This window comes from Microcebus murinus, chromosome 23, assembly GCF_040939455.1.
Source record: "Microcebus murinus isolate Inina chromosome 23, M.murinus_Inina_mat1.0, whole genome shotgun sequence".
NCBI classification, from domain to species: domain Eukaryota; kingdom Metazoa; phylum Chordata; class Mammalia; order Primates; family Cheirogaleidae; genus Microcebus; species Microcebus murinus.
The window spans coordinates 31272244-31291741 of NC_134126.1; the positions used below are offsets into that span (position 1 = coordinate 31272244).

Genomic DNA, 19498 nt, shown 5'->3' on the forward strand with positions numbered 1-19498 from the left:
TATCTTATTTAATATACTTAGTTCTATAACTCTGTGAGTTAGGCATTTTTGTTTCTAGGTAGATTTTTTTTTTAAGTTTCAGGGTCTCGCTATTTTGTCCAGGTTGGATTCGAATTCCTGGGCTCTAGCAATATTCCTCCCTTAGCCTCTCAGGTAGCTGAGACTACAAATGCACATCACTGGGTCCAGCTTGTAGATATTTTAATATCTTCATTTTCCATTTCCTAAGGCTCAGAGAAGTTAAATAACGTACCCAAGGTCACACATCTTAGCTTTGAGCCCATGTCATTTGACTCCAGAGCCTGTAGTCTTACCTGCTATACTATACTGCCACCCTATATTCCTGAAAATGTGACTTTCCTGGGGCCATTCAGCCCAGTTGAGAGCCACTTAGGCATTTCTTAAATTGGTTCCAGATCCTTACTCTCCTTCCCACCACATATTTTGACTGGATCTTGAGGGTCTCTTTTCCTTCTTTTCTCTCTCCATCCCTCTAGCCACAACAGTGCTTCTTTCCCTCTGGGGAATAGGCCAAGCCAGATCGCCTGATACCCAGGATGAGCCGGTTTCAGGTGGAAGTGGATTCTGAGCTTGGACAACCACTTTCCCCTACAGAGTGGGTGGGGCAGCGGCCTCTTGTTGCAGGGGCTGGAGGTGGCTGTGTTTCCCGGGCTCTGTGTTCCCAAAGCTTCCAGCCCCAGCTGTGATGCCTTCCAAGGGGAGACTTCCAGAGCTGTGAGCAGTCTCCCAGGGGCTCTAGGGAACAACAGGCTTCAGATGGAGTCCAAGGCTTGTCAGAAGAGCCAGCTGTTTGGAATCGTGGAACCTGAGGCAGAAAAGATACGGGGGTTTATGTGTAGAAACCTTTGGCTAGGAGGCCATGAGTCCTGCCCTTTAAATTTGGAAGCTGTGGGTTTCATTTTTGAGGGTGGGCCCAGAAGAGAAGGCTGCTGGAACCAGATGGGCCGGGAGCTGACCCTGGGGCTGAAGGTAGCTATTTGCATTCAGGCTCTGACTCCTCCTCGGGGTGCAGTGACTATTTTTGCAAAAATCCTGAGAAAGAAGCAGCCTTGGAAGCTGGGAAGGGAGCTGCTTTCAGCTGACTGCGGGACTAGAGGTTGGCTGGGTTGGCCCCAGAGCCAGGGACCCCAGAGGATGGTGCCTTTTCTAGGCATCTCTAGAGTAAAGAGTGACTGACCTAAAAGGGAGTAGGGGCAGGTGTGGGTGCCAGGCATGCCACCAATAATCAAGGGGAAAGCCCGTGATGGTCTAGCTCAAATCCTTTGTTATCCCACCCTGACTCCGTCTCCCTACAAAATTAATGTGTTTTCAGCTGCGCTCTTAACAGTTCCTTTACCTCTCTGGCTTGCTTTACTTTGCCTTGCATTGTAATTATTTTTTAGTCCATTAAAGTATACATTTTTAGGAAAATAACAAAGTAACAATGTTGTGATTATTTTTGTATCCCTTTCCTCATCGTGCCTGGCAGGGTGCTACCTACACAAAATAGTATCTGAATAAATGCTTGAATGAAGGAATGAAGTGAGAGCCAGGTGAGAAGTGTGAGTGTGTGTGTGTGTGTGTGTGTGTATACTAAGGGTGGTTACTGTTGAAGGAAAGAGGAAAAGGTGAGAGGAGAGGTGGGATGGGGAGGAAAGAACACAGGACAAGAGTAAGTAATTATAATAATATTTATTTACTGATAAATATTGTGTTTGCCATGAATCAGGTGTATTAACTAAATGTTTTCGTGTGAATGACCTAGTTTAATGTTCACAGAAATCTTGCATGGTAGGCACCACTGTTGTCTTTATTTTACAGATCGTGAAGCCAAGTCTCTGAGAAGAAGGTGGCTGGCCCCAAGTCACATGGCTTGTAAGTGGCAATACCAGGACCTCGCACAGGTCCATTGGCCTCAAGGGCCCAAGCTCTTCCCTGTGAAACCACAGTGCTATCCAGCCTCCACTGTCGTGTTTTCCCCATAGCTCCTGTACTTCTCTTTTGAGACATTTTGCCAACTTTTTTTTTTTTTTTTTTTTCCATTTTTTTGAGACAGAGTCTCACTTTGTTGTCCAGGCTAGAGTGAGTGCCGTGGCGTCAGCCTAGCTCACAGCAACCTCAAACTCCTGGGCTCAAGCGATCCTCCTGCCTCAGCCTCCCGAGTAGCTGGGACCACAGGCATGTGCCACCATGCCCGGCTAATTTTTTTTTTTATATATATATATATCAGTTGGCCAATTAATTTCTTTCTATTTATAGTAGAGACGGGGTCTCGCTCTTGCTCAGGCTGGTATTGAACTCCTGACCTTGAGCAATCCGCCCGCCTCGGCCTCCCAAGAGCTAGGATTACAGGCGTGAGCCACAGCGCCCGGCCTACATTTTGCCAACTTTTAACTATTTAATGGATTATTTAAAATTATTTGTTAAATAACTATTATATCTTCACCGGTAGAATGTAAGTCCAAAAAGCCAGGGACCACACTGATTTTTGTATCTTTAGTTATGTCCCTTGTTTTTACAACAATGCCTGACATAGAATAGGCAATCAATAAATATTAATATGGACCTACTGCCCGACCAACAGCTCGACTACTGGCTCTGAACAGGACAGCCCCTAGGCTTCCTGGAGCCCTTCCTCCGCCTGTCCCTCTTAGCTCTGCCTGCCTCACTTCTGTCCTCTAGTCCCCAGCCTTAACCTAAAGCTGAGCTAGTGGACATTAAATGCCACGGCCAGGTTTTAGTCCTGGACGATCGCCGGACTCAGCAAATGCTGATCAAGTGACTGTCTCTCTCTGGCTTAGGATGGAAAGATGCCAGGAAAGATCGAAGCACCTACCCCGATGGGTTACACCAGGGCTTCTAGAAGGGATTTTGTGGCAGGAGGGAGGGGGGCAGGAGATTGAATGTCTCTGTGACTTGTGCAGGGCAGCATGATGGATGAGCAGTGGAAAGCCCTTCTATGAAACATGCCAGACCTGTTGCAATAGTATCTCTCCCAAAGGCCCCGAGTTCTGTCTCCCTGAAGACACGCTAAATCGTGCTCTGGATTTATACGTGGGTGGCAACCTGCCAGCTCCTCCTCTCTGCTCCCAGAGGAGGTCTGTCCACAGACGCCCCAGGAGAGGAAGAGGCATTTGAGAACTGGAGGAGGTTCGAACCCTTTTCCCAAGAGCCTCGGAGCTTTACGGAAAGTGACAGCAGCCCTTTGAGAGTGTCCTGACTTCTGCAGATCCTCCTCTCTTCCCCAAACAGCCTGCCGGTTTTCAGTTTTGATACACAGTGAGAAGGATTCTCTCTCTCTCTCTCTCTCTCTCTCTCTGCCAAAGGAGGCTAGAGTGTCGGATGCTCAGCACTCAGGTTGTCCTTGGAAGAAGAGAATGGGTAGGGGGTGGTTAGGGGTATTGGCCCCTCATCCTGAGCATCTTTCTTGGGGCCATAGGGCCTGGGAGTCCCCCAGCACATCACCAAATCTAGTAGAAAGAAGTCAGAGAACCCCACACTGACCACAGCGACATGCCCCCGGTGATGGAGAAGTGAAATATGTGCTTGAACACGCGTGGCGCGGCCGGTTCACGAAGCCCCATGGCCCCGTCCCTGCTTGTCGGGCTCTCCGTGGCTGTGATCCGCTTCTGCCAGCCTCCGCATTTTTGTATCTTTTTCTCATTGCGTGGCCCCTTGTCTTTAAAAGGCTAAACTGCTCTGTACTAAATTTGGTCACGCAGCGCTCCAAGATTCCCTGGAATGTCCTCAAGTTTCAAACAGCTCTGACAGCGAGGCAGACCCGCCCCCAGCTCGGGCATTGGCTTCTGCTTTCGGGGCCGGGCAGTTGTTGCGTCTTATTGGCCGCCGGGAGAGCAGCGGGGTCCACTAGCCCTGGGCTGCGGGGAGGCTGCTGCGCGCAGTTAACACTTGAGCACCTGTAGCGCAGAGGGCCGAGGAGCTGCGGTCCTCCAGCAGCTGGGGGTCTGCTCCCAAGCCCACTCTGCTCCGGCCAGACCAGCTCACCCTCTCCCTTCCCTGCCCCCGGGACTCCCGCAGCCTCCAGCAAGAGCCTCAGCCCACTCCGCCAAGATGTCCAAGGTAGCCAAGTACCGCCGGCAGGTGAGCGAGGACCCCGACATCGACAGCCTGCTGTCCACCCTGTCTCCCGAGGAGATGGAGGAGCTGGAGAAGGAGCTGGATGTGGTGGACCCCGATGGGAGCGTTCCCGTGGGGCTGCGGCAGAGAAACCAGACGGAGAAACAGTCCACGGGCACGTACAACCGGGAAGCCATGCTCAACTTCTGCGAAAAGGAGACCAAGAAACTTATCCAGAGGGAGATGTCCATAGATGTGAGTGAGCACAGCCCTGCAGGGAAGACGGGAGGGAGGGAGGGAGGGCTGGGGACTCTGCCTCTGGGACCAGGATGCTTCTTTCCTTAGAAGAAAAGTTCTTGTTGGCAAAGGATTTAATGCTGCAGAACCGATTGTTCTGCATCGAACTAGCAGAGCGAATCTCTTACCCCTAATTTCTAGTGTATAAGCAGCAGTTGGATGTATTGGGGGAACACACCATCCCATAAATCAAATAGGCCTGTGAGTAGAATGGGAGCTGGAAGGTGTCCTTCAAGAGTTCATTGTCAAGTTGACTCCATCCCGGTCCCTCCATACGTTTGTTTTTCTTCAACATTCATCCCACCTCATATATGAGGAGGGGCAAAAGGATAGAATTGTAATTGCAGTCTCCTGCCAGCCACCCAAAAAGAGAAAGCTAAGCCCTCCCTGTGGGAGAAAGACTCGTTTCTAAGCCCCCGTCTCTATGGGCCTCTTGTGGCACATGGGCCGTTTGCGGAGGGGCAGGGGCAGGTGGGCTTCCCAAAGCAAAGGGAGACAGGGCCAGGGGCCTTGTGGGCTGGGAAATGTGTCTTCAAAATGTGATAGCTTCAATTGTATTCCCAGGGAGGATGTTTGTTTGTTTGTTGCACTCTCCCTTTTATAAGCTAGCAAGGCCATTTTGCTGGGGGATAAAGATATTTCATGAAGGGGACAAAGGAGGGAAAAGGAGAGATGTTTATGGAAGCCTCTGCCCACATTTAGGATGGGCTTAAGCATAACTCGCTTTCTGTTTTTCAGGGCTGGCACAGAGGAATTTTTTTTTTCCACCATTGTGTTCATATGTGAGTTTTCTTTGGACAAACTAGCCTGGCCTCCGATTGAGAATGACCTTCCAGGATCCCTTTGCCCACAGCAAAGAGTGTTTAGTGGGAAAACTGTTCTTCTAATTGTTTGCACTAGTTCTCTTCTGCTCAGCCGCCTCTCGTGCATGTTATCTGTTACTTGTGAACTATTGCAAGAGAGAGTTCCGTCTCGATGCTTCTTGTTGTTTTACTTCTATAGAAACTGAGGCTCAGAGCTTCCAGTGACATGCTCATTTTCACAGAGGAACTGATGAAGGGAATATTGTCTAAAACTTCTGTGGACTGTCTGGCTGGGTATGAAATTATGTTGACTGCTAGTCCCCGAGCATGTTGCTGGACACAGCCCTGACTCCTTGAGTGCAGGGATGGGAAAGTAGGGAGGAGGAGAGAAGAGCAAGGCAAAGGGAGGGGAGGAGCTGGAGCTCTGTCTGCCCCCCCCCCTCAGGCCTCCTGTGGTTAAGGCTTTGCCAAGAAGTGGGGAGAGTGCAGGAGGCCAGGAGGCTCAGGAATTTCTGTGCCGTGCACAAGGAAAATCATGATGAATAAATACAAAAGCATTCACGGAAAACATGATAGCATTCTGTCAGGGCCTGGTACCGCAAGACAGCTACCAGGAGGCATGCAGAAAGGGACGACACACAGCCAGAGGCCTTGGCAGCCCTGCAAATCTTTGGCTGTACTTGTCCCTCATTCCTCGTCCCCAGGCCCCGTGCCCATCACTGCCTCACGCCCAGGGGCTGCTTCTGGTGCTCAGAAAGCTACCCCTGAGGCTGAAGTCAAACAAAACACTCTTCATCACCAGCAAGATGTTCAGGCCACAGTGTGAGGAATTCTCATGTGCCTGGAAATTTCGTTCCTGTAGCCTTTTTCCTCGGCCAGTGAATTCCGTGGCCAGCCTCCCCTCCCGTGCCCCCTTCCCCGCCCCTGCCAGGTCCAGCTTCTCTCTGCAGACAGGGCCCTAGGCGAGGAGCAGAGGGGCGCGTGCTGTGTGCACCTCCTTGGCACGTGGAGGTGCCTTTAGGACCATTTTCCCTCGTGGAGATGGGCTGTTCCGGTCCACCCGCTCTTCCTCCCGGGCTGGGGCACATGTCAGCAGAAGGCGGGGTGCTTACCGAGCAGTGGGCAGAAGCCATCTTTGTGAATCTGGGGGGACAGGAGTGAAGCCCAGCAAGTGGCCTCTTTAGCACTGTTAGCAAAGTAGTGAGTGTGCAGTAAAGCACTTGGATTCCAGTGTCAGAGAAGCCTGGTTGGAGTACTAAGACTCAGTTTCTTCATCTGCAAAATGGGGATGACAGTACCCATCTTGGGAGAATGCTGTGCAAACGAAAAGGGGTGACAACGTAAAGCACTTAGCACAGAGCTCGGCGTATAATAAACACGCTATAAATGGCAGCTATGAAGTTCATTCCTTTGGGTCCACGAACCCAGGAATGGGTGAAGCGAGCCAAAAGCAAATCTCCACCCCTGCCAGGCCCCTCCCTTCCCTCCATCCCCTGAGGGCTGTTGCAAGTCCTGCCTGTTGGGTCAGTGAGTGGCCAAGTAAACAAGCAAAGCCTGGGTGCTTCGGGTGGGGGTCACGACACTGCCCACCCAGAATGGTGGGTGGGTCCCCCGGCTGTGTGAGGGACTGGACAGTTGTCACAACAGGGAGAACCTGTGAGCATGTTGCTCTCGGCTCGAGGAAGAGCAGCAAGATGAGCATTTACTGAGAACCTTCCGCATGCTGACCGCACTCACCCTTTCTTTTATTTAAGCCTGACAATTCTTGGGAGACAGATATTTCTATTCCTGTTGTCTCAGAGAGGCTGAATAACTGCCCCAGGGTCACACAGCTCATAAGTGGCCGGCCTTTGAGATCTGTGCTTCCTCCTCTCTGCCACATAGTGATGCCGGCCTATTATAAATTAGAATTTATAACCTAATCAGAGTTGCAAAACACATGTGGAACCACCAGCGAGTGTTGCAGAGCCGTGTCCCACTCTCGCGTGTGGTCATAGGAGCAGTAGCTATGATACGGTCTAGCTGCATGCGCCTCTCCCCACCCCTGTGAGTAGGAACATAGCTATGAAAAGCAGGGGCGATGACCGAAAGTAAATCTCGACGGGAAATTGAATGGTATTAAGGAATTTTTGTTAATTCCTTTTAGGTGTGATCGTGGAATTGTAGGCATGCTTTTGAAAGCATCCTTATCTTTGAGACATAAATACTGAAATGTTTATGGGAAGAGTTGATTGGGTTTGGGAATTTGCTTTAAAATGATCTCGGTGGGAATATAGGTGAAACAAGACTGGCCACCAGCTGATAATTGTTGAACCCAGGTGATGAGTCTACATGGGTGTTCGTTGTATTATTTTCTTTTGTATATATGTTTAAAATGTTTCATAATAAAAAAAAATAGAAGCCAAGAGTGGGAGGCAGGCCCAGCGTGGCTCTTAAGCTCTGGTTTTTCTTGAGGGGTGGGGACCCCCAATAGTCATGCTCTGGCTACATGCTAAGGGGGCTGGACTGGGGAAGGGACCTTGGGCTGCTTCTCCCTCAGCGGGGTGGAATTTTCCAGGGGTCTTCTGGATTGTTTACCACCCCGTTCATAAATATGCCCCCTCACCTCCAGGTCAACTCCTGTTTGTCCTTCCCATCTGAGGCCCACTCCTGCAGGTCTGAGCCTCCATTCCACTCTGTTGCATCCCCCTCTGGACATGGCTTTTCTGGAATTATCTGCTTGCTTGGCTGTCTCCCTTGCCAGCCCGTGTGATTCTGGAGGGCAGATGCTAACACAGGGCCCAGCTCACAGTAGGCCCCGGCCTCTGTTTGTTGAATGAATGTTACCAGGAGGTTAGCGTGAGGCCAGAGGTGGAGCCTGGAAGAACTGCCCTGGCTTCTCTCCCACCCTTTAAAGGTTCAGACCTCTCAGCCAGGGTCGTCCCTCTGGGTCTTCTGGCAACCCACCTTCGGCCCAGGTGGAAGACAAAGCCCCAAGCCAGCGAGCACCCAAGCAGCCGGCAGTTCAGTGAAACTCCTGTCCCGGGCTCAGGTTTCAGGAACCGGATCCCAACGGGTCAACTCCTGTGTTCTCTTTCCTTCCCAAGTGGGAAAGAAAATCTGCAGCCTGCCTCCCCCTTCCTTCTCCCCGGTGTTACTAGGGGCTGGGGATTAGCACCTGGCTCCAGCCAGGGCAGGGGCAGCTGAGCTGGGGTGGAGGGAGGTTCTCCCTAGAGCTAAACTTGAGAAGCAAACCTGGAGCACCTCACTAGCCAGGGCCTCCTGACCTTCCCCTCCCGCCACCTGCATAGCCCGGCAGCCCCCTCCCCCTGCAGTGCTAGCTCCCCACCCCCTCCCCCTCCAGTGCTAGCTCCCCCTCCCCTGCCAGTTCCAGTTCCCTGTGCTCAGTGTCCGTGGCAGCTCCTGGGGAAGGCCTGAGGCCAGCAGCACCAACCCGCAGCATGCCCTTTGCAGAGGGCCGGGCCTGTCAGCAGTGCACCGGGCGGCACGGCTCATCGCTTAAGGAGATTAACCTCGACTGGTGCACACCCAAAATAGCCCCAGAGTCCAGGGTGGAGAGGGCAGGAGAGGTGATGGGGGCCTGTTGACCCGGGGAGGCAAGAACAGGCACCCAGAGAGGGTTGGGCAAGCTGCCCCCTGGAGTTTGAAACGGCCTCCATCCCGAGTTCGGAAGAGCAGCTGACTGTCTCTTAAAATAGGTGGTGGAATCCACAGGTGTTTGTTTTAAGCGCTGTTCTTGCTCACATACGTTTTCCTCTGTGTATATATAATCTTCGCAGGGTTTTGAGTGAGTGAGGCATGGGTGCCTGCCCCACCTCAGTGCTGCCCCAGGTGCTGCCTCGTCCTTACTGGGATAGCAGGTGTAAGAGCTTGGGTGGACAGCAAATGCAAAAGGATGGCAGGGCATGTGGGCAGGACCAAGGAGCGCTTGTGGCTTGTGTCGTGCAATGGTTTGCCGGAGGGAGGGGGCTGAGATGGTTAGGGGGTGGGGCATGAGTCCCTACTGACCGAGGGAAGACTGGAGGCTTCGAGGTTTCTGGGGGCTTCCTGGTCCCCAGGCTGGGACAGGAAGGTGAGGACAAAATCCTGGTCTAACCTGTCTAGGCCCCTTCAGCCCCTCTCTTCACCAGGAGGCTCTGGAGTGTCTGTGTCCGACAGTGTCAGTGTGTGCACAGCTGGGCCTGGAGTGTGCAAAGCCTGACCACAGTACATAGGGAGAGAGATACACGTGTCTGTGCACGCACACAAACACACACACACACATGCACACACACGCACACACACGCACACATGCGCACATACACAGCAGGGACAGAGGAACTGCAGAAAGCATGAGGACTCAGGGGCAGAGAAGCTGAAGTCCGTGTGCCTGCCAGGTTGGGTGAACACCTGAGCCACGGCACACAGACCTTTCTTGTCTATTAGAGCACGTTTGGCACAACCAGGAAAGAAGAAGTGGTTTGGCTTCCGAGCATCAGTTCCCCACGGGTCTGTGTCTGGGCAGCGGGTGAGGTAGAAGGCCCGTGGGTGTTTGGAATCAGATAGGTCCGGGTTTGAGTTCTGCTCCTGCCCCGTACTGATCCAGGGAACCTGAGTAAGTTACCTAAGGAAGGAAGAACATTAGCTTTATTGAGTCCCTTCTGGTGCCAAAGGCTTCATCAGTGCCATCTCGTCAGCACGGCTTCTGGAGGCTCAGCTGCTTCACCTGTCGAGTGGGAAAGATAGCATTGGGCTTGAAAAGTTGTTGTGCAGATTAAATAGGATAAGGCACTGGAAGCGTTCGGCACAGCATGGGAGAGAGAGCCCTTTGCTCACTCTGAGTTCTTCAGACCTCACACCTGTGTGTATGCTCAATCAATATTTTTAAAAATCTCTCATGAAGTTAAAAAAAAATACTGTCAGTGGGAGTGCAGGGATGACAAAGGGAGAGGGGAAAGGGGGGAGGAAGAAGACGGGGTTTATTTTCTTGGTCCCTGGCCCCCGTGGCCTGATCTCTTTGAGCCTCTGCCTCATTTATTTTACACCCCATGCTCAAGGGTCCAAACCGAGTTGCTGGGTTGGAAAAATGGCAGAGTGAAGGGAGACTAGGGGGAGCTTTGGAGACCAGTGGAGTCTCCTTGCCTGCAGCCTCCCACGCCAGCATGAGCTCAGAAAGCCAAGCCTGTTTTGGAGGAGTTTGGCTTCAGCTGTCTCCGGGGTCACTGCAGAAAGGACGAGCCGGGTGTCGGGGTGCTGCTTACAAACAGCTCCTGCTCCCACAGCCCCCCTCCATCCCCTCCCCTCCCCCGCCTTCCCTCGTGGAGGACCCAAGGGCTCCTTCAGGTTGTCCCTTCGCTGGCCCTTACTTCCGGATCAAGCAGGCAGGGCTGGCAGGACCCCTGCCCTCCGAGACAGACAGGTGAAAGGCGAGAGGCGGGCGTCCCGGGCAAAGCTCTGGGCGTAGCCTGTGTCAAGTCCAGTGGTCAGAACAGTCTCTTCAGAGGCCGACTGGGTCTGGATCCAAATCCTGTTCTGCCTGTGGCTGGCTAAATGACCCAACAAGTCACTTTACCTCTCTGAGCCTGAGTTTCCCATCTATAAAATGGAAATTACGATGCCTAGCACAGGATGGTGGTGAGGTGTAAGCAAAATAGTCCGCAAAAAGCACCGAGCAGAGCGCCGGGCTGGACCCTGGGAGTAAGGGCGGGTGAATGGCAGTCTCCTCCCTGCCCTTCCCTCCTGTCTACACCACCCGTTCCCAGTGTCTTCCTTCTTCTCATGTGCAGGATTCACGATGATGCTGTGTGTGCAAGGAGGAAAGAGGACTCCGTTGAATCACTAATTCCCCAACTACTTAGTGAGCTCCTATTAGGCATCTTCTAAACTCCAGGGTAGAGTAGTGAGTAAGACAGACAATGTCAGGCCGGGCGCGGCGGCTCACGCCTGTAATCCTAGCACTCTGGGAGGCCGAGGCGGGCAGATTGCTCAAGGTCAGGAGTTTGAAACCAGCCTGAGCAAGAGCGAGACCCCGTCTCTACTAAAAATAGAAAGAAATTAACTAACCAACTAAAAATATACATATACAAAAAATTAGCTGGGCATGGGGGCGCATGCCTGTAGTCCCAGCTACTCGGGAGGCTGAGGCAGGAGGATCGCTTGAGCCCAGGAGTCTGAGGCTGCTGTGAGCTAGGCTGACGCCACGGCACTCACTCTAGCCTGGGCAACAAAGTGAGACTCTGTCAAAAAAAAAAAAAAAGACGAGGCCTTTGCCCTCATGGAGACTGTGCAGAGCTGGGTGAGACAGACAGCACCTATACGTGCTTGTGCATGTAGCTCACACAGAGCAGATGCACACGTAGCATGAATATGTTATAAAGAAGAATAATGCTGTTTAGGAAAGAGCCTGTGACTGACCGTAGTGGTGGGGACCATTTCCGGCAGGGTGGTCAGGGTCTTCACCAGTGAGGAGGTGACATTTGAGCAGAGCTGGGAGTGGGCCAGAGGAGCCAGCCATGGGAGGGCCTGGGGGGAAATCTTTCCAAGCGGCGGGAGCAGCCAACGCGAAGGCCCTGGGGTGGGAGCAGGGTTGGTGTGTCGAGGAGAAGCCGGGCCAGCGTAGCCGGAGCAAGGCGAGCGGGAGATGAGAGCCTGGAAGTGAGCAGGGCTCGGATGATGCAGGGCCTTTTAGGGCGGCAGAGGGAGTTTGGATTTTAATTCCCAGTGCCGTGAGAAGTCACGGGCGAGTTCAGAGCAAAGGAGAGTTGTGATCTGATGTATGTCTTTAAAGGCTCATTCTGCCAGCTTTCAGATAAATGGACCACAGGAGGGCAAGAGTGCAAGAGGGAGGAGACTGGCTAGGAGAGTGTTGCAGCCGCATAGGCGAGAGCTCAGGATGGTTTTTGATTAAATTCAGGAAATACTTTAAGGGTTGGGCACGGGAGGCTCAGTCCTGTAATCCTAGTGCCTTGGGAGGCCAAAGCTGGAGGATCACTTGAGGCCGGGAATTCAAGGCCAGCCTGGGCAACATAGTGAGACCCTATGTCTAATAAATATTTTTAAAAAATTAGCCGAGTGCAGTGGCATATGCCTATAGTCCCAGCTACTCAGGAGGCTGAGGTGGGAGGATTGCTTGAGCCCAGGAGTTTGAGGGTTAGTGAGCTCTGATTCAGCCACTGCACTCCAGCCTGGTGACAAGTGAGACCCTGTTTTTTTTATTATTATTATTATTTTTTGAGACAGAGTCTCGCCCTGTCATCCTGAGCTAGGGTGCAGTGGTGTCATCATAGCTCACTGCAGTCTCAAACTCCTGGGCTCCAGTGATTGTCCCGCCTCAGCCTCCCAAGTAGCTGGGACTACAGGTGCATGCCATCATGCCTGCCTAATTTTTCCATTTTTTGTAAAGAGGTGGGGGTCTCACTCTTGCTTAGGCTGGTCTCAAACACCTGGTCTTAAGCAATCTTCCCACCTCAGCCTCCCAAAGTGTTAGGATTACAGGCGTGAGCCACTGAGCTACTGACCCTGGCCAGAGGCTCTGTTTCTAAAAAAAAAAAAAAAAAAAAGGAAATATTTTTTAAAGGTCACACAGACAGGCAGAAAGGACTGGCTGATAGACTGGGGGAAAGAAAGTGGAGGGCTGGAGTGACCAGCCCTGCCTGAGCTATTGGATGAGTTTGATGTTACTAGAATGGGAAGTAGCAGAGCAGGAGTGGGATAGGGGAGCTCAAGAATTCTGATTTGAACAAGTTAAGTTCCTTGTGCTTGTTAGACCGCCGAGAGGAAATGCTGGGTTGACAGGAGACGAGTGAGTCTGGGGCTGCGTGGGAAGGGGGGCAAGAGATCAAACTGGGGAGTCGTCCGTATACGGATGGCATTGGAAGCCACGAGCCAGGAAGAGATGACTTAGAGAGTCAGCGTGGATGGAGAAGAACAGAGGGCCAAGGCTGGCCCTTCGCCATGCCCAGGCTCAGGCGCTGCAGAGAAGGAGCCAGGGAAGGGACTGAGAGGTGGGAGGACACTCAGAGTGGCTTCACAAAATCGAGTGATAAAAGGGCTTTGATGAGAGAGCACTCTACCATGTCCATTCTTGCTGGGAGGTTTAATAAGAGGAGCCAGAGAATCAACCATAGTGCTGGCAAGTGGAAGGCGCTGGAACCTCGGCAAGACCAATTTCACTGTGCTGAAGAGTGGACTCAAAAGATGGAATAGTGGGTAAGGACTGGAGATAGAGTCTTGACAAGTCTCTTTTTATTTCTCAGAGTTTTGTTCTAATGGGAAGCAAAAAGTAGGGTGGCAGTTGGAGATAAATGTGGAATCAAGGCAGAATGTTTTTTAAGATGCGGAGTATCATAGCATGTTCCTATGCTGATGGGGGTGATTCGGTAGAGAGGGCAACTTTGGTGACACCAGGAAGGGAGGCAAGAAGGGATGGCACGCCCTGGAGTTGCCAGGCCAGCTTTAGCAGCGGCCGGTCGTCTTTGCCATAGGGGGGAGGCGGCCGGTGGGGAGGATGCCGTCGCCATGATAAAAGTGGGGGGGCGAAGATGAGGTTGATGTCTTACGTGTTGACACGTGCAAGGTGCTGCTCTGGGAGGACAACGGTGGTGGCCACAGATAGGCTGGATTCAAGGGAGGAGACACCTAGGAGGCTGTGACAATAATCAGAGGTTAAGCCTCAGGTCACAGGAAAAATGCACAGTGCTCCCTGGGTCAGGGCCTGGAAGACATGAAAACACTTCCGGATGCAAGATCTGGCGTGCAGCCAGCCAACAGACAACAGCCAGCTGCCGGAGCCGCTTGAAAAGCCAGTAGATTTTCACCTCTAGAGCATCGATCTTCTGTCCCCAAGGCCACCCATGCCCAAGGAGAAGGAGGAAGCACACGAGTCCCTTCCCAGCACATCACTGACAGCTGGCATGGTGGGGACAAGCACTGGATCTGCTAGTGAACCAGGGGACCTGGGGCTGATTCCCAGCTTGATCGTCACCAGCTGTGTGGCCTCAGACAGGCACGTGGCATTTATAAGCTTCACTTTCTTTTCTTTTTATTCTTTAATGTCTGCATTTCATTTGTACTTCAGTTTTTTCCTAATGCATATTTTATTGACATTTAAAGCGCACACAGAAATGTGCGCCGGACATAAGCGTAGAGTCGCGTGAATTACCACGAAGCGAAGAGGCACGTCGTACTCCCCCTCCGCCAAGCTTCCTCCTCAGAGGTGACACAGTCCCTCTCCTCCATAGCCAGTCTCGCCCGTTTTTAAACTTTGTGCATATACACTCGTACAGTATGTACTCTTTAAGTTTGTGAGACTCAACCATGTTGTTGCTTGTAGCATTTTTTTTTTGAGACAGGGTCTCGCTTTGTTGCCCAGGCTAGAGTGAGTGCCATGGCGTCAGCCTAGCTCACAGCAACCTCAAACTCCTGGGCTCAAGTGAGCCTCTTGCCTCAGCCTCCCGAGTAGCTGGGACTACAGGCATGCGCCACCATGCCCCGCTAATTTTTTATATATATATTAGTTGGCCAATTAATTTCTTTCTATGTATAGTAGAGACGGGGTCTCGCTCTTGCTCAGGCTGGTTTCAAACTCCTGACCTTGAGCGATCTGCCTGCCTCGGCCTCCCAGAGCGCTAGGATTACAGGCGTGAGCCACCGCGCCCGGCCAGCATTTTTAAACCTTCATTGCTCTATAGTATTCCATTGTGTGACTATATGAATATACCACCGTTTATTTCTCCATTTCACTGTAATGGACATTTGGGTTGTTTCCAGTCTGGGGACATTACCAAAAAATGCTGCTATGAACATTTTTGTACATTTTTGGGTACATTTCTGACTTCATTTCTGTTGGGTATGCACCCTGGAGTGGGATTGCTGGGTCGTAGAGAATGCATGGTGAACTTGAATTTCTTCATTTGTAAATCGAGACGGTACTGCCTAGCTTGTAGGTCTCTGTGAGGGTCAGATACAGAAGCTGTAAGAAGGTCTAACATAGCGCATTGCAAATAGTAGGCACTTGATTAAGTGATAACCACAGCATCATCTCTGATGGAGTCCAGCCTTGAGAGAACTAGATGCTGTCATTTCCTTTGAGCACATTCTGCCTGCTGTCCTTCTGACCCTCTCTGTTGAGATTGGGACACTTCACTAAAGCTTAGGTCAGATTCCCCTACCCCAGGACTCTGTTTTTTTGAGACAGAGTCTCACTCTGTTGACTGGGGCTAGAGTGCCGTGGCGTCAGCCTAGCTCACAGCAACCTCAGACTCCTGGGCTCAAGCGATCCTCCTGCCTCAGCCTCCCGAGTAGCTGGGACTACAGGCATGCGCCACCATGCCCAGCTAATTTTTTTCTATATACATTTTAGTTGGCCAATTAATTTCTTTCTATTTTTAGTAGACACAGGGTCTCGCTCTTGCTCAGGCTGGTCTTGAACTCCTGACCTTGAGTGATCCGCCCGCCTCGGCCTCCCAGAGTGCTAGGATTATAGGCGTGAGCCACCTCGCCCGGCCCACTCTCTCATTCTTAAAACACTCATTTCCCTTGGTGCCAAGATACCACGTTTGCCTGGTTTTCCTTTTATCTCTCTAGCTACTCCTTTCTGGTCTCCTCTGGGAGCAACTCTTACTCTGATGCCTAAATATTTTTGTTCCCCAGGGCTCTGTCCTTCCTATGCAGCCTTCACGGGGACCTTCATCCAACTCCATGGAGTCAGCTAGCACCCAAATGCCCTATCTCTATCTCTGGCCTAGATCTCTGTTTTGAGTTCTAGATCATTCAGCTGCCTCTTGGACACCTCAAGTGTCTCGAATTCAACTGGTGTGAAAATAAATTAATCATCGTCACCCCGTGCCACCCCTAAACCTGCTCTCCCTCCTACATTCCACACTCTGGTAAATAGAAGTAGCATCCAACCAGATGCTTAGGGCATAACCCTGGGCGTTGTCCTGCTCCAATCCCTGTCCCAATGTTTGCAGACTTTCCTGGGGATAGGGTCCCGTTGATGCTCCCTCTGTGATCGCTCTTAACTCTGCCCCTCCTCCCTATTCCACTTCTATCACTTCCACCCGTATCACTTATCAGCTAGAAGAATGCCTTGACCGCCTAACTGATCTCCCTGCCTCTCTTCTCGCGCCGTTGCAATCCATCCCCCTCGCAGCTGCCAGTGTCTTATTTTAAAATGAAATCATGATCTTGACTCTCCCCGCATGAAAGTCTTCAGTTGCTCAACAGAGCCTCCATGATCAAATTCACAGTCCTTAGCGTGGCTTAGAAGGCTCCTGGCAATCCAGTGACTCCCTATCTCTCAAGCTACTGAGACCCTTCTCCTTGACCTTCGCCCTTTGCTATGCTTGACCATCGGGGCTCCAAAGGTGCCACGCTTTATCTGGCTTCCTTTGGGCCTCTGAACGTACCACCACCTCTAACTGGGACGGCAGGCATCCCCGACCCTTTTTCCTCTTACAAGGCTCAGCTCAGGCCGGGCGCGGTGGCTCACGCCTGTAATCCTAGCACTCTGGGAGGCCGAGGCGGGCGGATCGCTCGAGGTCAGGAGTTCGAAACCAACCTGAGCAAGAGCGAGACCCCCGTCTCTACTAAAAAAATAGAAAGAAATTAATTGGCCAACTGATATATATATAGAAAAAATTAGCCGGGCATGGTGGTGCATGCCTGTAGTCCCAGCTACTCGGGTTGCTGAGGCAGGAGGATCGCTTGAGCCCAGGAGTTTGAGGTTGCTGTGAGCTAGGCTGACGCCACAGCACTCACTCTAGCCTGGGCAACAAAGCGGGACTCTGTCTCATAAAAAACAAAAACAAAAAAAGGCTAAGCTCAGTCGATACCTTCTCTAGAAGGCTTTCCTGGCCCGTCTAGTTCGGGTCTCGTGCTCCCCCTCTGTGCTCACAAAGCACCACCCGCAGCTCCTGGCACTTCCTGTACCCTATACGCGTAACACGTCTCTTCAGCATTGTCTGTTCCTGTGCTTTGTCCAGACTCCTCAAGGGCAGTGCTGACTCTTACTTATCTTCGTGTCCCCAGCAGTGAACAGCACCTGGTTTAATAAATACCTGTTGAATGAACAAAGGACGAAGAGTTTGCAAACACCATTCTTATCATGCTTGATTGGATTTATGGAAGTTGCAATTTATCTATACTCCTCTGAGACTGTTTGAAAATATGGTTTTGTGTCCAGCTCCTCAAATGAAGGGAGATTTGGCAGTGATTCTCCCCCCTCCCCCAGTCTCTGTAAATGACCGATTAAATCAGTCCAGAATGTGCACCCTGGGGTCCGAATGGGTGGCATAGGTCACTGCCATATTTCCCCTTCCGTTTGAACGTGTTCCATTTTTTTTCTTCCTTATCTTGCTCTCCTCTTTCCAGCTTTGTGGGGATCTGAGAATACAGGCTAACATTTTCACCCGGACCCAATCACGTCCACCTATGATCCCTGGGGCCACAGAATCGATAATTTGCTCTGTACACAGCCAGCTGAGGCCTTCGGCTCCCATCACTTGGATTCTTCTCTAAAATATCTGGAGAAGTTCATCAGTTTTGCCTCTAGATCTAGAAAAAGTAATACAGCTCTTCTAGAGAACCTGATGTCAGCAGATTTCCCTTCGGATCACACACAGAAGGGCAGGAGAGGGAGCTGCCTTCCTCACGGTGCTCCAGAGCCTACCCCCGTGGGAGGCCCGTGCCTGATGTGTGCCCATGATGACCTTCAAGGGCTGGGTGCACCAATGCTGCAGTCACATAGACGCAGACTTGCCCTTCGGAAGCCTGAGCTGTGAGGCCGGAGTCAAGGAGGAGCGGAGCTGGGATTAGGTCCTTGTAGACAAAGGATCAGCGTTTCTCAGCCAGGCTTCTGTAAGAGAATTAAGCCCTACAGAAAGGAACTGAGTGGCCGGACGAGGTGGCTCATGCCTGTAATCCTAGCACTCTGGGAGGCCAAGGCAGGAGGATCATTTGAGCTTGTGAGTTCGAGACCAGCCTGAGCAAGAGTGAAACCCTGTCTCTACTAAAAAGAGAAAGAAATTAATTGGCCAACTAAAAATAGATAGAAAAAATTAGCCAGGCATGGTGGTGCATGTCTGTAGTCCCAGGTACTTGGGAGGCTGAGGCAGGAGGATTGCCTGAGCCCAGGAGTCTGAGGTTGCTGTGAGCTAGGCTGACACCACGGCACTCACTCTAGCTTGGGCAACAAAGTGAGACTGTCTCAAAAAAAAGAAAATGAAATGAACTGAGTGTTTCCTCAACTCTCCCTGTCTTAGTCCATTCTGTGCTGCCATAACAAGATACGACAGACTGGGTAATTTATAATGGGCGGAAGTGTATTTGACTCATGGTTCTGAAGGCTGGGAAGTCCAAGGTCAAGGGGCAGTGTCTGGTGAGGGCCTCCTTTCTGCATGATGCCATAGCAGAAGGCAGAAAGACAAGGGAGAGCGAGAGAGAGCAAGAGGGGCCCAAACTCGTCCTTTTATAAGGGACCCACTCCCACGATGATGGCATTTATCCACTCATAAGAGCAGTGACCCATGACCCAACACCTCCCCTTGGGCCCCGCCTCCCAACACCACCATATCGATGGTTGAGTTTTCAACACATGGACTTTGGAGGACACAGTCCAAGCACGGCACTCCCAAAGATGCTAAATAGCTGGTCCCATTCTCAATGCATGAGAAAGAAATTAACTTATGGATGCCTTAGGGCATCAAGGGCCTAAACTTTCTTCTGGAATTTCTAGTTGCCTAAGCCTGACAAGGGGCCGTTTTGCTTACACCAAGTGTTGCCGGGGTGGATCGTCCCACCTACCCCGATGGCAGCATCTCCTCCACTGGCCGCTCATGATGGCCCACCGGCCCCATGTCCTCTGCTGCACTGAAAAGCAGAACTCAATTTCTGAGTCGCCAGGAAAATGTATGATAATGACCCTGGGGTGCTGAAGACTCAGGGGTTCCAATGGGCAAGGGTCCTTCAGGTTGGGAGGCTTTTGGTTTTATTCCCAGTCCCTGTAATGGTTGCCTCAAAGGTAGGAGTAGGGTGTGGTGTACAGAGTATCAGCATTCTATTTCTAGATTTGCTATTTTCAAAATATGTATAATTATAATGTAGTAGGGCTCATTATAGACAATATATAAGACATGGGGAAGAAAGGAAAAGGGGGAAGAACATAGCCAATAATTATTTGTCTTATTAGCTAAAGATATTAGCAGTTGTCAAATTTTTTGTGTATACTTTTATATGTACTTTTCCTTTTGTAGTTGAGACCATTTAATGCACATGCACATATTCACATAAATTTTTGTTCCCCTCTTTTTTTTTTTTTTGCTTATCATATTATAGTCATTTTC

At 51.2% G+C, this 19498-nt stretch overlaps 1 protein-coding gene across 1 annotated transcript in view; it reads left to right on the forward strand.

Moving 5' to 3' along the window:
* Positions 1-3835: 3835 nt before the first annotated feature.
* The window catches only part of LMOD1 (leiomodin 1), a 35451-nt gene continuing 19788 nt past the window's right edge, over positions 3836-19498 (forward strand). The window contains exon 1 of the mRNA XM_075997002.1: positions 3836-4332. Coding sequence (XP_075853117.1) covers positions 4072-4332 — 261 coding nt within the window. The 5' untranslated portion in view covers positions 3836-4071. The remainder of the gene's footprint in view (positions 4333-19498) is intronic.